At 43.4% G+C, this 15,058-nt stretch overlaps 1 protein-coding gene across 1 annotated transcript in view; it reads left to right on the top strand.

Annotated features, from left to right (window-relative positions):
- The window catches only part of RIN2 (Ras and Rab interactor 2), a 708,247-nt gene that overhangs the window by 669,051 nt on the left and 24,138 nt on the right, over window positions 1-15,058 (top strand). Inside the window, exon 12 of the mRNA XM_069234726.1 lies at window positions 3,902-4,987. Within this exon, the coding sequence (XP_069090827.1) occupies window positions 3,902-4,987 (1,086 nt within the window). The remainder of the gene's footprint in view (window positions 1-3,901; window positions 4,988-15,058) is intronic.

The raw sequence follows: 15,058 nt of genomic DNA, 5'->3' as shown, positions 1-15,058 counted from the left end.
CATACCTGGTAAGTAAGGCCTCCTTCATGACAGGGTAGGTGAGATCCTGAGCATCCCCTAAGGCTGTCAGTGTGTCCCTCCCCTCTGCCTCAACCTAACAGTCTGCAATCCACCCATCATCTGTTCTTTTTGCATTTGTTGCCCTAAGTGGGAAGGGTATACCAAGACATGGGTCCCGTGCTCGCTATGCTACCAGTTTCAAGTTAGCATGGCTAATGAGGGTTTACACCCCAAAACTGGTCCCAGGATGCTTGTTTCTGGTTCAGGGAGAACTTGGCCTGGGGTTGCACTTCGGGCTGTTGTCTGTTCTTTTTGACAACATACAAAAAACTGAAATTCACAAGTTCAACTGTATTTCCTATCCCCAAGTCAACTACTTATAATCCTGAACTTGGTATCACAGATAACAGTGTGGAAGCTACTTTTGGGGATTGTGCTCAGGACTAGCACTTTACATATACTGGGCATAGGAAAGCATGACTAGAGTAGAATGCGAGGAAAGCAGTGTTGAACATTGACCCTGAAGCCCGGCCTGCAGTCACTAGGCATGATTTAATAATTTGAGGGATATACATTTCTTTGCCTAGCCAAAGGCCAGGGCCTGCACAGAGCATACTGATCATGGTTGAAGGGCATGACAAGTTGTTGTTAGACGTGAAGGGTCTGGGTAAAAGGCCTAAATGCAAGCTATGACCAAAGGACGGGTGCCAAACTAAGAGCACACTTGGTATGAGCAGCGGTCCAGCTGTTTGAACTTTAGGAGCTAGAATGTTGAGAACAGAGATAGTCCGAGCCATGCACCTGAAGTATTCTGGCCACTGCTGAAGTAGGCACTAAGCTTGATAGGTAGAATTTTTATAGCTTTTGTATTGATAAAAAAAGTATTTTCTGTTTTGATTAGGGAGCCATAGAACCATAATTTCCCTTTCATAAAGCTTTATTCATTATTTTGTAATGATACACTATGAGCATCAGTACATTTCACAAACCATCCGTAATTTGGGCTTCACGTACGTTGCTCTTGATGATCCCTAGTAAGGAAGCCCTTTGTCCGTATTTTTTGGGATTGTAGCAAGCTGTGCTGCTCCCCTGCAGAAACCTTTGAGTTCTGCAGAACTCCCTATTGGAGAAGCTCAGACTCCTTTGCTGTGCACAAGAGTAGCCTTTCCCGACCTCGTGCTGATGATCAACCTGCTCATTGTAATTTCTGTCTGTGGCTGCTGGTCACATACAGAATGACAATGGGCCAGTCTCAGCATGTGTTGTGCCTCCACCTGCCCTGGTTTATGGTGGGTCATTCTGCTATTATTCAGGGGCTCTAGCATTGCACCAGGGGGGCAGTACCTTGGGTGTGGGATTTACATTTTGAAATAAAATTCATAGACTTCCGAGTCTATGTGCCACAGCGTCTAAGCAGTACAGGGAAATAATGTAGCTCATGGAAGCACAAGGTGTAACATGCAGATGAAACACATTTTTATGTAGATAGACTGCTGTTGTCACATAGTTTATTTTGTTACTAGCAGTTGCTTACCTCCAATCCTTCGTTATTCTAGGGTTGCTAAACAGGGTTCTTTGGGGACAATAATGAATACTTATTAGTAAAAACAAACCCCAACCACTGTTTATATTTTAAATCCTGAGTCTGTATTTCTCCAGACCAGGCACGCTTAACATATAATGCCTACCAGTATGGATGACCTGTGACTCCTATACCTTGCAGCTATCATTTTCTTGAGTAAGACTTCCTACACATTGACTTACACACTGCGTCATTGTCTCTGTATAATATGTGTGTGTTCTAATGCACAACCACACCCTACCCTATGTACCTGCAATAAGCAGTGTTATAAAGTAAATTACATACACATGAGAGGGTTTGCGTAGAGATGAGGGACTCCATTGGAGGGTGGTGTTAAGGGAATCTGTGGAGAAGTTGGTCTTTTGGGGGTAGAGGTGTGGCATCACCAAAGATTGTCATGCCGGCCGCCACAACAGTAAAACTGGCCCTGTCAGGTACGAAGCTAGAGTTAGGTGAGCCGAGAGGGGTAGAATTGAGAAAACTACCCCTTTTGTGGGCTGTCAAATTCTGCTTGGTGTAATTATCTTTGCTAGTTTTTTAATCTTCCAATACATCTAGCTATGTGTGAATTTTGCTCGACACTCCAGTATGCAATAAACGAAAAACATAAACCTATTTTAGCTTGCACTTCTGACAGCTGTCTATTTTATAATTGTGCGACGTTCTCAGATATGTCTGTAAAATGGCCTTTTGTCCTGAATTTTTATCTTTGACTCTTTGTCCTGAATTTTTACTGCTACTGTCCAGAATTTGCCTTCTTGCCTGGTGGTCACCCTAGTCACACCATGCAACCAAACTCGCAGAAACACGAGTGACCCCTTTGGACAGTAAATGCTTCCCCTTTGCTATGTTATTTTAATCCGTGACTCTAACTTAAGCTGTACGGGGTCGGTATGATACCTACATGTGTGTTTTTTATGTCCACTGAACTAGCTCCACTTTTTGAGATCTGCTGTTCTGTGTTTGGAAATGGAGATCTTGCAATGCAAAAATTGTATGCAGGAGTTGATCCTTTTTTCCTGCGATGAAGTATCTATAAATATATCATAGGACCTCTCCCATTTAAAAATTGTGGGAGGAACACCATTTTGTGTCAGACACCCAGTAAAATCATTCAGAACCAAGCGGAATTTAACTATTTCATTCAGATTTTAATATATTTGTCATACTTCGTCCTTGAATCCCCAGAGGTAACAAAGCCACAAATAAATTGTGAGTTAACTACCTCTTGCTGATAAAAGCACTACGAGGCTGACCAAGGACATAATAATGTGTATTATTTCATTCTTTTCTGTTTAGGTATGTCAAAAAGTGAGTATTGTGTGTGGGCTCGCAAGGAGCTCATTAGCTCCTATTTAGACAATGTTGGAATGTTATCCTTATAAGTACTACAAACTAATTTACCTATGAGTTGGGATACATTATATTTGTTTTGTACACCACGTAAATGGCCCATATCTTATGACTTTATTAACTGCACTGTTGTTCCTCATAACTGACTAAGGGCATCAGTTGACCTCCACTGTAAGCCGTCTGTTGTATGTTATCAGCAGTCCGCGCACCTCACAGAAAGTCCTTGGTGTCAGTGGCAAGGACATTTTCCTCACGGTGATTCTAGTGTTTCTAATAATCTGTACTAATGGAGAGAAGGCGAGGTGCCTCTGGGGTCCCGAGATGAAAGCATGAGATGAAGAACAGTCTGTTCTCAGTTTCCTCTCAGATGAAAACTCAAAACAAGAGATATTTCCCAATTCGTCCTTTTCAGTCTCGTAAAGTTCACTCAGTGTCGCTTTTGGATTTATGCTGAGCCTTTAAAACCAGGAGTTGTGTAAGGCCCGCTCACCGCACATCCACATCTGCACGCCCAGCGCCGCCATCTAGAGGAAAAACATTAGCAGATGATGAACTTGGCGGCACATGTAATGGGCGGGTCGAGGAGACGGGTTCAAACCTGCTAACTTCAAGAGATTCTGAGACAGGACTCGGGGACCTGCGCTCTCCCTACTGCATTTCACCCTCTAATGAACACAACTATAAAGGAATAAGGTTTAGCTGACACTGGTAGAAATAAAAGCAAGCTCTGCCCAACTTTTTAAAGTTTACTTTTAGAAAAGAACATTCTAATTATTAGGTTATTTAATTTTTTTACTGGATCTTCCGGTAGAATATAGGAAGTCTATTGTACGGGGGAAACCACAACTGGTGAGAAAAGGCCCGTTGTTTTTGTCTATTTTTTTTCCGGCGGGAGGGAAGGAGTGTGTGTCAGAGTTCTGTGCCTGGTACTTAACAATTTCTTGTTCTTTTTGGCTTGTTTTTCAGGTTTTTGGCAGTCTCCCGTTCATAACAAACCACCTCCTCCTCCGAAGCCTCTCCCCTCAGACTTTGTAAGCAGGGGCTCGCGTCATGTGCCGCATATAAATGGAGTACATTCTATCAGGACCAGGACGCCCTCGGAGCTGGAGTGCAGCCAGACCAACGGAGCTCTGTGTTTCATTAATCCTCTCTTCATAGAAGTGCACAACCAAGACACCGGGGGAAGCGCGAAGAGGCAGGGCAAGCGGGCTTCAGAGGTGAATGGCACCAGCAGGCCTCGCTCTCCTCCTCCGAGACCCCCTCCGCCTTCTCTCGGCGGTGCGCTCGCGAGCCCGCAGCTGTGCAGAGCCGTGAAGGAGGAGACAGCAGGCATGCCAGAAATAGAGAGCCTCCAGCTGCACGGGACCAGCGATCCCCCGGCGAAAAAGCCGGTTCCAGTTCCCCCACCACGTCGAAAGAAGCAGCCCGTGTTCATAGAGTGGGAAGTGACTGCTAGGACCACATCAGAGCCTCTGGCTTGCCCTAACGCCGCCCTTCGGCTACAGACCGCGAGAGTTCCTGCTCAAGCCTCCCCAGTTATGGCCAGTAGTCCACAAACGGTCATCACCCAGCCAGAAGCGCAAATCAACATACAGAGGCTAAGTGACTTGAGCATATCTACGTCTTCGTCTGACTCTCTGGATCTGGACCGGACCATCCCGTTCTACGACTACGATGGGGACAGCTTCGAGAGCGACCAGGAGAGCATGGCGCCTCCCCTGAAGCCCAGGAAGAAGCGGACTAGCTCGTTCGGATTTCCAAAAATCGTGAAGACGCAGCTACGCAAAATGAGTGGTGTCTTCAGCTCTTTGATGACCCCAGAGAACAAGATGGTGAAGAGGATTGCGGAGCTTTCGCGGGACAAACGGACATACTTTGGATCACTGGTGCAGGACTACATCAGCTTTTTGCAGGAAAACAAGGAGTGTCACGTCTCAGTCACAGATATGCTTCAGACTGTGCGGCAATTCATGACCCAAGTGAAAAACTACTTGGCGCAGAGTTCCGAACTTGACCCTCCCATCGAATCCTTTATCCCAGAAGACCAGATAGGTAAGCAAGACCTATTCATTTTTCTCCTGAGATGTTTGAGTTTCTTCTGTGATAATTTCGCATAGTGGCTCATGTTGTATGCATATATGTGAAAAATCGTATAAGTTTACCTAGCCGAAAAGGCAGCAGAGCACTGTGCAAGGTGAAAGGCAAGAACACAGCGAGTGAGAGCCGAGATGGCTGGTTAATCGATTGTTACTGCATTTTGATGCAGCTGTCTTTAAAGAGGTGAGCCATCAACTCTTTCCTAAATTGGAGAAGCCTTGAGGTGTTTTTTATAGTTAGTGGGTGTTGATTGAGACTCTGGGTGCACGGATTGACAAGGCCTGCTGTCCTGTTTTTGCTTTTTTACAATAATTATTCTTCAGGCTGGTGGTGGCCTGCCGACGTCCCAAGACCCACCGAGATGGTGCGCTTTTCCGCAGGTTTAGTAGCAGAGCTGGTTCTGATGATTTTGTAAATGAAAGCCATAGCCTTGTGCTTACTTTCTTCACAAACCACATTGCGGATTGTACGTTGCTTGCGTTTATGTTTTGCTATCTTTGAAAAGAAAAACGAAGAGAGGATGCTCCACTTGGCTGATGTAAACGAGGGATAACAAAAAAAGAGAAACAATCAAAAATGCTTGTGAATAATTTGATTTCACACTTAGAAAAGTTTGAAGTTGATAGCGCCTTTAAGAGGGACAGAAATTATATTGTGCAAATTGGCTTTCATTTTGAGCTGCCTTTTATTTTAAGTTGAGGCTAGTAATAGGACTTACCGGTCCCATCTGAATTACGAGATCTCTCTTAAAGCTGTGCGACTCTGACCATTTTAACTTGAAGACACATCTTACTAAAAGGAGTGGGAATCTCTGGGTGAAGTACTGAGGATAGGAGAGAAATTAGGAATAACTGGGGAAATTGATAGCAGAAGTATAGTTTCCGCAGGTATTTCCCAATTTCTTAGGAGCCCCTCAGGGTTGCACCCATGATTTATCAAAGCCCCTATTATTATTAACCGTGGGGTACAGTGTTACCCCATACAACTTTTGGACACTCAGACCTTTGTGTGGGACATTCGCCAATGATTATTGGGACAGAGAACAGCAGGCGCACTCATTCCTCCCTCACCTTTTTGCTACATCTTTCCTCAGTTAAAAGTTTTGACGTAGTACCTTTGAGTCTAAGATTAGGCACTTTATTTAAAACAAATATCCAAGGGACACTATAATTCCTTGTGTATATACATTCAAGTGCTGAATATCTAGTAACAGAACATCTGCGCTGAAATCTCAGCCATGAATTGCTCCTAACATGAGTTTTTGGCATTGTCTTCAGTTGTGTTGTGCAGGACCTGTGGAAGTGTTCTTGTTTCCTTTGTTTGCCGTTGGAGCGCTAGCATGCTACTGATGTATTGTGGGTAGGGCCATCGGCGGAATGCTTGTGAATGCTGTACCGTCCTCGTGCCAGTACAGTACATTCAAGAACACAAAGAACTTGAGCTCATTGTACAGTTTCAGTATTTTTCAGTCTTTGTTCTACAAGAGACAGTTAGAAGGAACATATGTATAGGAAAATTGGGTCCCACGGGAGTTTCCCTCTCTCACACATTATCTTGTGACGGAAGCAGTTTCATTTGTGAGACTGGGTTGTCCTTTTGCAGGGCTTTGTGTCCACATCTTTTGCTCCGGCCATTTGATACTAAGGACCAGTTGTTGAGGATTAGTTTCCGCTTCGTGTGTGCCCTAACAGCACCAGTAGAGATCAAGGAACCATTCTCCCTCAGGTCTCAGAGGGAGCATGTTTTTCTTGTCTTCTGAGGTTGCCTTGCTAGGCAGTGCTTAGTTTGTGCCGGTGTTTGCAGGTGGCGGGTGCCATCACTAATTTTTGTGAACTGGGATTTTTTTTCATCATCTAACGTTGACACAGGGCAAGAAGGGGAAAGGCAAGAATGTAGTGATAAAGGAAGAAAGCAAATATGTATTAAAGACTGCAACGGTGAGAGAAACAAACGAGAATTGCGGGTGTGCAAGGATGAGGCTGAGGGGGAAATCAAAGGCTTTAGTTCCTTTAGGAACATTTTGGGCACTTGCACTTATTTTAGCACAAATTAAAGACCGGCAGCCTTACCAGCATGCATAGTAAACTAAATTTATTCGCCATTGCCTAATTTACCCCACTCCCACGACCCGCACTCACAAACATCTAGACACAGGATAAAACCTATTCATACATGAGCTCTCTATTTTTCAGTCATCCCCTAACACGGAATTGCCGAAGACAAATTGTTAAAACAGACAAAAATAGAAGATAGTTTACATTAAGGAGGATTTGTTTTGTTGCAGCACAGTTGGCCTGTCTCAAAACACCCGCATTTGAATAGCTATTTGTGACCATGTGACGACTTAAAACTCCGTTAATCCTTTTGACGAAAAAAAAGGGGGATAGTGTGTTGTTTGAAGCTAAAGTAAACGCAGAAGTGTAGCCGCGCATGCTCAGATGAGAATCGCCCGGTGTGGATTTTGGCTGCCTGCCTGCCGCGGCCGATTGGTAATGCTTCAAATATGCGCACGTCCACTGTCCAGTAAGTGAAGGTTACTATGGGGACAACCACACTGCGGCAAACATTCTAAAAGTGAAAATGCTGTCGGAATTCTGATAGGCCCGAGGCTCTGAGCACATTGTTGAAAGCATTTCAGTGCCATTGCTCACAGATTACCCTTATCTACAAGAAGATATTCACTTATAGAAAACAGGGTTGCTATACCTTTCTGGTAGGCCAACCTACTAATACTTCAATGTAGCACCGGCTTCAGAGCACTTACAATCACAGCAGTTCAGAAAAAGAGAGGGAGGAAAGTTTCCAATTAAAGGAAACCACCAACTTGTCCTTAGTGATAGACCCTAGTATAAAATGTGGCTTTCACTGTTTGAAGAAAGTGCTTTGTCTTTTAGAAAGTGCTTTGTGAATGCTCCTACAACACAACACAATGCCGTTCCTTTGTTTCCACCATGTAGTAACATATTCTAATTCAGCCTGCGATCACTACTATGGGAAACTCAGGAGATAGAATGTGGGAATTTTCAGTTTTTTTTTGGAGCACTTGAGAACTTATGTCTTAAGTATTACTTTCTCAAGCTATCATGGCACCCCTTTGCACAAGCATTTAGGAGTGCATCAAACGGTTTTATAACCAAATCTTTTTTTAATGCAGTCGCTACTAAGAACAGCATGGACATAATTTAGAGGTCGCCAGGGATCGCAGCTGGGACTCCAGGCTTGCCCCTTGCGACCCCTGGCACTGCCTTTGCAACCCCTGGCCACAGAGGATGCAAACTCAGTACCAGCATTTGAGGCTTCACTCGGTTTTCTTTAATTTTTGTGTATCTAAATACGGCACGCAGATTTTTCATCAGAAAACTGACGACAGGACCATTACCACCAACATCTAAATCAGACCCTTGGTTTGTTATGCCATTGTTCCATGACTACTGATGACTACTGGTGGTTTGAGTGCCTAAATCATAGTTTGTTTTCTAGAAACACCCAATTAATATTAAGATGTATAGTCTAAAGACAATTAGATGCACACAGCATTGTGCAGAAGGATCGAGAAAGCTTGTGGCTTTAACCCAGTTGTATCAAATTAATCAGATGTACTTGTTAATTTCTAGTACACTGCCAGTTTTCCACTCGGTCGTGGATGATTTTCTCAGAAGGGTGTACTTTCTGTGTGGACTTGTGTCCCCCCCGGTGCCCTACAAAACCCCCCTGGTCTGCCCTCCGAAGACGCGGGTACTTACCTGCTGGCAGACTGGAACCGGGGCACCCCCTTCTCCATTGAAGCCTATGCGTTTTGGGCACCACTTTGACCTCTGCACCTGACCGGCCCTGAGCTGCTGGTGTGGTAACTTTGTCAGATTTCCAAACCATTGTTTTAAAGTATCTACCATGTTTTGAATTCCAATCCCATCCTTATGGTGCTTGAATAGAATCATAACCAGGGAAAGAAATTTGGGTGCCAGTTTGTTTTTATGAAAATCCATATTCAAGCCAGTGCGTCATTGAGACTTGGCACTATATCTCTTTCTGAGTGGGAGAACAATGTGGGGCTTAACTCTAATCTTTTGAGTATCCATGTCTTAAGAGAGTGTTTTAAGAAGGTTGTACGTCTCCACTCCCACTTCTCATTGGCTTTGATCCTTTTCTTGCTCTGTTTCCTGCTAGTAAGCCATGCATTTGTCCTTCCTTTAATTTCCCTTTTCCTAGCACAGCACAGCCCAAGCATTGTAAAAGTGCCTATCAAGCATATGTAATGCATTGAATAAGGCCCCCCTCGTATGTGCCAAGAGACCACTGGTGCCATGATCAGTTTCTTTTTCCAGGACCATAATCACATAATGCTAGTCTGATATATTCTATGCCAAATGGTTCCTCATTCCGCAGGAGGTGCCAGTACACTGAACCCGAATGGTTTACTGGGCATTACAGTGTAGTCTCATTGAGACATATAAGCGTCAGTGAATCCATAATTATTATCAGTGCTTGAGAAACCCTCCCTAATGATCTGTTCCAAGCCCTGTGTTTGTCAAAATTCATTTCAAGGAGTCAATTCACATCATCATCGAAGATAACAACATGCTGCAGTTAATTTCGTAAGACACTAGTTATAGAAAAGTCTGCATTCTCAATATACAGAGTGTCAGAGCACATTAAAGGCACCATTCAACTGTAAATGGTAGCAGCTATGGTACATATCTCTTCACATCAGTTGCTCTAAGTGTATACAAAAGTACATCCAGACTGATCTGTAGAACCTCCCCTAACTGAAGTTAAGATCAAAGACTAATCCAGTTGTTCATCACTTGTTCATCTCTACCTCTGACGTTGGACCAGACCTTAAGTCTTTTGACCTTTTGGTCTTTTTTTTTACTTCCCTTTCCAAGACCTAATGTTATTGTTATCCATAGGCTTCGGGTCACATTGTAATTCCAGCAGGATGGGCCCAAGATGCAGAGCTCACTACTGAGACCAACTGACAAGTTCCTCAAGGGGCACTTTGCAGTCTTTAAAGGCAGCACTTATTCAAGGTCAGTCTGTTGTTACCCTGTTCCCTTGAGTCAAAAGCAGGTCAGCCAAGCGAGGAATGAAATATCTCAAATCTAGCCATGTATGTACGTGATTAGCCATTGCTTTCCTAGTTCATCATTCACTTTGTGCTTGAAAAATAAATGTTTTACTTTTCAGGCAGCTGAAGAATAATCTATCTGTTGAGGATGGTTGAGTTTGTAGATGATATTTTTACCTGTTTGAACTTTGTGTTGTCCAGGGCCTGTTATAACTAAAGTGTAAGCTGACTATTTCACCACTAGCAAGAGGAGAAATATTTGGTAGTCTAGGGAGGGCAGGGGATCCCTCACAGATTTTAGTAAGGCATCATTACCACAGGGCGAAAGCCTCGGGCGGCAAAACCCCTTGCCCCGCAATCACCACTGTGTTGGTCGATGGAACACAGATTTCAAATGAAGGAAAATATATTGTAAAAAGTACCGGGAGAGGTCGCGCATGAGCTCTATCTGAAATTGAGTGAAGTGCTATTGGTAGTGTCCACCACTACCTGTACATCTGCAGACCTGCAATCACTTGCAAGGTGCCGGTCGACAGAAATTTACTGCATTATGTGTGAGAACAATCAGTTTTACTGTGATCAGTAGCATTCTTTTTTATGTTTGTGTCAGCTCCCTTGATGCTGATCTCTTTGGACACTCAAAAAGTTAACTGAAGTTCTGCTCTGTGGTTGTGGCTTGGCTGTTTTTCTCCTGGTGCCTGGGTGTGCTGCTGTACAGCAACACTAGGTTGCAATTGTGCCTCATGAATATAGAGTCTGCTCATGGCAGAGTACCTGAGAACTGGGCCTGGCTCGCATTTGGTTCCCTTTGGCTCATCTGTCGAAAGTCTGTCAGGAGAGATCATTTCAACTTTCAGTACACTAGGTCAGTGGTTCCCAACCTGTGGTCCGGGGACCCCTGGGGGCCGCGAAGCCTCCTCAGGAAGTCTGCGACTGCTTAGAAAATTAAATAATATTAACCGATTAGGTCCCAAGCTTTCAGTAATGACTCAGTGGGGGGTCCCTGGAATCCAATAAAGATTCAGTGCGGGTCCCCGGGCTCCAGTAATGATAAAGTGGGGGTCCACAGAAGTCAAACGGTTGGGAACCACTGCACTAGGTAGTTTCAGTTGAGTAGCTCGCTGTGCCAACCAGTTGCCCACAACACTTTTATGTACCATATTAGCTGCCCGGGAAGAGCCCCAGAAGACCAGGCGGCCATTACTGCTGACCTAAGCCTGGCTGTGACAATAAAGAAGCAAATATTGTCATCCCCACAACCCGACTCTTCCCAAGAGAAGCAAATCGAGCCTTAAGTGTCTGACAGTGCACTTCTCTCTCCTTCACCTCTTTAATCTTCAGCTTGAAAGGGAAGCGTCATTTGGGAAAAAAACAGCTGTTTCTAATTTTACAGTCGCCTGCAGAAAAGTTCACTGCTGTAGGCGTTTCCTCGAAGTTCATCTTTCAACAATAGAACAAAATCCAAACTATTTCTGCTTACAGCACGATTTAACAATCTAATTCTTTCCCTCCAAGATGTGCTCCTAGTGTATTAATTCATATGGCCTGTTATTAAGTCTTTCTTATTTTTTTTTTATTACAATGAAGCCACAGCAAAAACTAGAGCCCGCTCTGGGGATAAGGGTCTCAGACTGGCAGGTATTAATTTTAGTAGGAAAGGTAATCGGTGGGGGCACGTACACACACATACACACTCACACCCATGTATTCCTGCGCGTTCATACACACCCTTTCACAACACTCACTCACAAATACGCATACACGGAACAGACATCGAACAACATAAAACTTACTTTCACTGCAGCTCTCCAGGTAGAAAGCCTCAGAGGTCCCAGAAGTGTTGGGACTGTTGTCTTCTCTCATTGGCTGACCTGACAGCAGCCAATGAGGGAAGACAGCAGTCCCTAACTTGTCACAGTGTGGGATGGGGTCAGTGAGAACCCTGACCTCACCCCCACACTGTGAGGGTGTGTCACTGATTGATAGTCATGTCTGGGTACTTCAAGGCTTGGAAACTGAAGCACACTGGTCCAAGGCAGTCAGTGACGCTCCCCCTCATCAAGAGTTGGAGGGCCTCAAATCACTTTTGCCTGGCTTAGGAGGTCACACCCACGGGGCTGTGGAATCCTCAGCCTGGCAAAGTTCAACTCTGACAGCCAGGCACCTGCAGATTTTTGGGCATGTCTAGCTCCTGTCTTCTTGACTTGAACAAGAAGAGTGTCTGTGACACTGACCTTTTATCAGCTTGACAGATACTCTTTGTTAGGGAAAAAGGTGGGGCATGGCCCCACAGCCCATTCAAGCAGGCCACTGCTCGCATCTCAGACGTTAGGCATGATGTTTGACTGGATGATGTCACTTTTTGAGAGAGACATTTGTCACTGAATAAGGTGACAACTAGCAGAGGCAACAGTTTCTTGATACTGAGGATTATTTTGCAGCTGCTTGGATAGGAAATATAGAACTTCACATGACACAACTGTCCACAGGTCTATTTTAAACCCATTATGGCCCTAATTACTGTCATTGAAATGCTATATTAAAACCAAATTATTTCAATCTCTATTCTTCTTCTTCTTCATAACAGCAATAATACTATTAATGTTATTATTACAATTATTAATTACAATAACAGCCAACAATAATAACAATAACATTATTATTTGTAATTATTTTGGTTGGTGTTAATAACAATATAATAATAATAATAATACTATTCACTCTGCATCCATGTTTTTTCATCAAACGTTCTTAAGTTGTAACTTAATAAATCAGAATTTCAGAGGATAAAGTAGAGAGATGAACAAGTGTTAATGGGTAGGTGTTTGTGTACCAAGACCAGAACACCAGAAAGTTTATGTGACATACCCACAAAAATAAACATACCAAGATGTTATGCTAATCATACTAAGTAGGTCTCATTCAGAATTCTGAAGGTGATGTTGCAAGTAATGCTGATAAGTATGCATTTTGTGTCTCAGCTGTGCCTGCAAAACAGGAATGTCTCATAAGAAAATGTACCACAACAGGCTGCAATAGCATTAAAAGTATACCCTTGGGTTACATGGAATAATGTTTGGGTTAATCCCAAAAAATGTCATAGTAGAGTGGATGAAAAGAAGGTTAGTCCTGATGAGACAAGCCTTCAGACACTGGGTGCAAGGCTTGTGAGCCTGATTCACAAAGCTATTTATTTGATTAGCTTTGCCTTGCTCTAAACTTTGGTATGAATTACACATGCAGATTTTATCTCAGTCAGGCCCAGACTAATTTAGGATAACTGTTAAATTGTAATGTATGCTACCTACAGCCCTCTTTAATTTGTGATTATTTGCTATGGAGCTACACCAGCAACTTTTGTTGATTTTTTTCGGTCCTGTCCTATTCCAGGGGTCGCAATTCAGACTCAAAGACAAGATGTGCAAAACTGCTTATTAAAGATTTGGCAGTGCGTTGTGTGTAAAAAACGAAGGTTTAAAACATTTTCCATCCTTTTTTCCCGTTCTCCCTTCTTCATAAAGGCAACAAAAAAATTCCTGTGGTAGGAATGGGTACAGGATTATTTTCGCCTTATATGTTTTTAGGTCGAGTACGCAAGCGCTTTTCGACCTGTTGTAAGTATTCTGTGGGCTTTTAACCACGCCCATCTCACACCCATCACTTTCACTTGTTCGTGGCCTTGCCTTTCAAATATTCCTTGATGTTGTTGGTAAGTGTTTTGCATTGGTGTTTAGCCTTGCAGACTGACCCTATTACATGGATTATTGCACAATTGCTAATATAGTTCAGCGTGGGCAAACTATTTATTTTTCCTTTTGTCTCTCCACTTGGTGCTCCATAGCGGCCACGGCACTCATAGCGCTCACAGCCCAGAACAGTGTGAACTCCATCAGCAATATTGAAGCGCTGGTCACATTGTTCACACTGTTACCTAACCAGAGTAATTTATTTTGGCTCTCCCCTTCACGCTCCATAGATTTCACAAAAACAATTGTAATTGATAAATGCTTTAGGTAAAAGACAAACAAAATCCTCAAAGCGGCTCTCTCGACACAGCGGGAGAGCCAATACTACAATATTCACTGCACTAGAGAAACTCGCACCATAATGCTTTGCAGGCCATTACTAGAACAATGGGACCACCAACAAAACGTTTACGACAACGTGCTCTTTCTGTCTACATCATCTCTGGGTCCCCACACTACGTTAGTGGGGACCCCAAAATAATAACCCCTTCCAACATTCAGTGTCTGTTTAAGTTCTCTCATGGCTGGAACTTTTGTGTTACAGCTGGGAGTAGTTGGTGTTTTGCGGGTCTTGTTTGTAATCTCAAAGCTGTAGGCTTGTTAGCTCAGACAATGTCCTCTAGCACTATGCTCTCTAGGGAAAAATATATGGTTATACTGTATTACTTTCTGCCATTTTCTTTTCATGTGGTTATGACCTTCAGGGTCTAACTACATTGTTACATGACCATGTTTCTTACAAATGCTATTTTCATTGTGGTGCACTCTATGGGTTGTTCTAAGCATTACAATCAACATATCAGCATATTACAATATTTGCGACACAGAAACTCACCCCGTAACACTTTGCAGGGCACTATTTTTACAAATGTTTTTGCTCAGAACTCAGCCAGTGGTGGTCCTAGCACAATGGGACCACATTCAAAGCATTCCCATCGCCGTGCTCTTTCTGTCAACATCATCTCTGGGCCCCCACACTAGGTTAGCAGGGGCTCCAAAATAATAAACTCTCACACCATTCAGTGGTGTTTTAAGCGCTGTCATCATTGTAAGTTTTGTTTTACAGCTGTGAGTAGCTTGTGTTTTAAAGGCCTTGTTTGTAATTTCATTGCAGTAGACCTGCTAGTCTTAAAAATGTGTAATGCGTTATACCCTCTAGGAGCTAAATATATGGTTACAGTGCATTACTTTATGACATTTTCTTTTCATGTG

This window comes from Pleurodeles waltl, chromosome 5 (genome assembly GCF_031143425.1).
Source record: "Pleurodeles waltl isolate 20211129_DDA chromosome 5, aPleWal1.hap1.20221129, whole genome shotgun sequence".
Taxonomy (NCBI): Eukaryota; Metazoa; Chordata; class Amphibia; order Caudata; family Salamandridae; genus Pleurodeles; species Pleurodeles waltl.
Note: the sequence above shows the minus strand (reverse complement) of the source record. Positions and strands in the feature narration are given on the sequence as shown.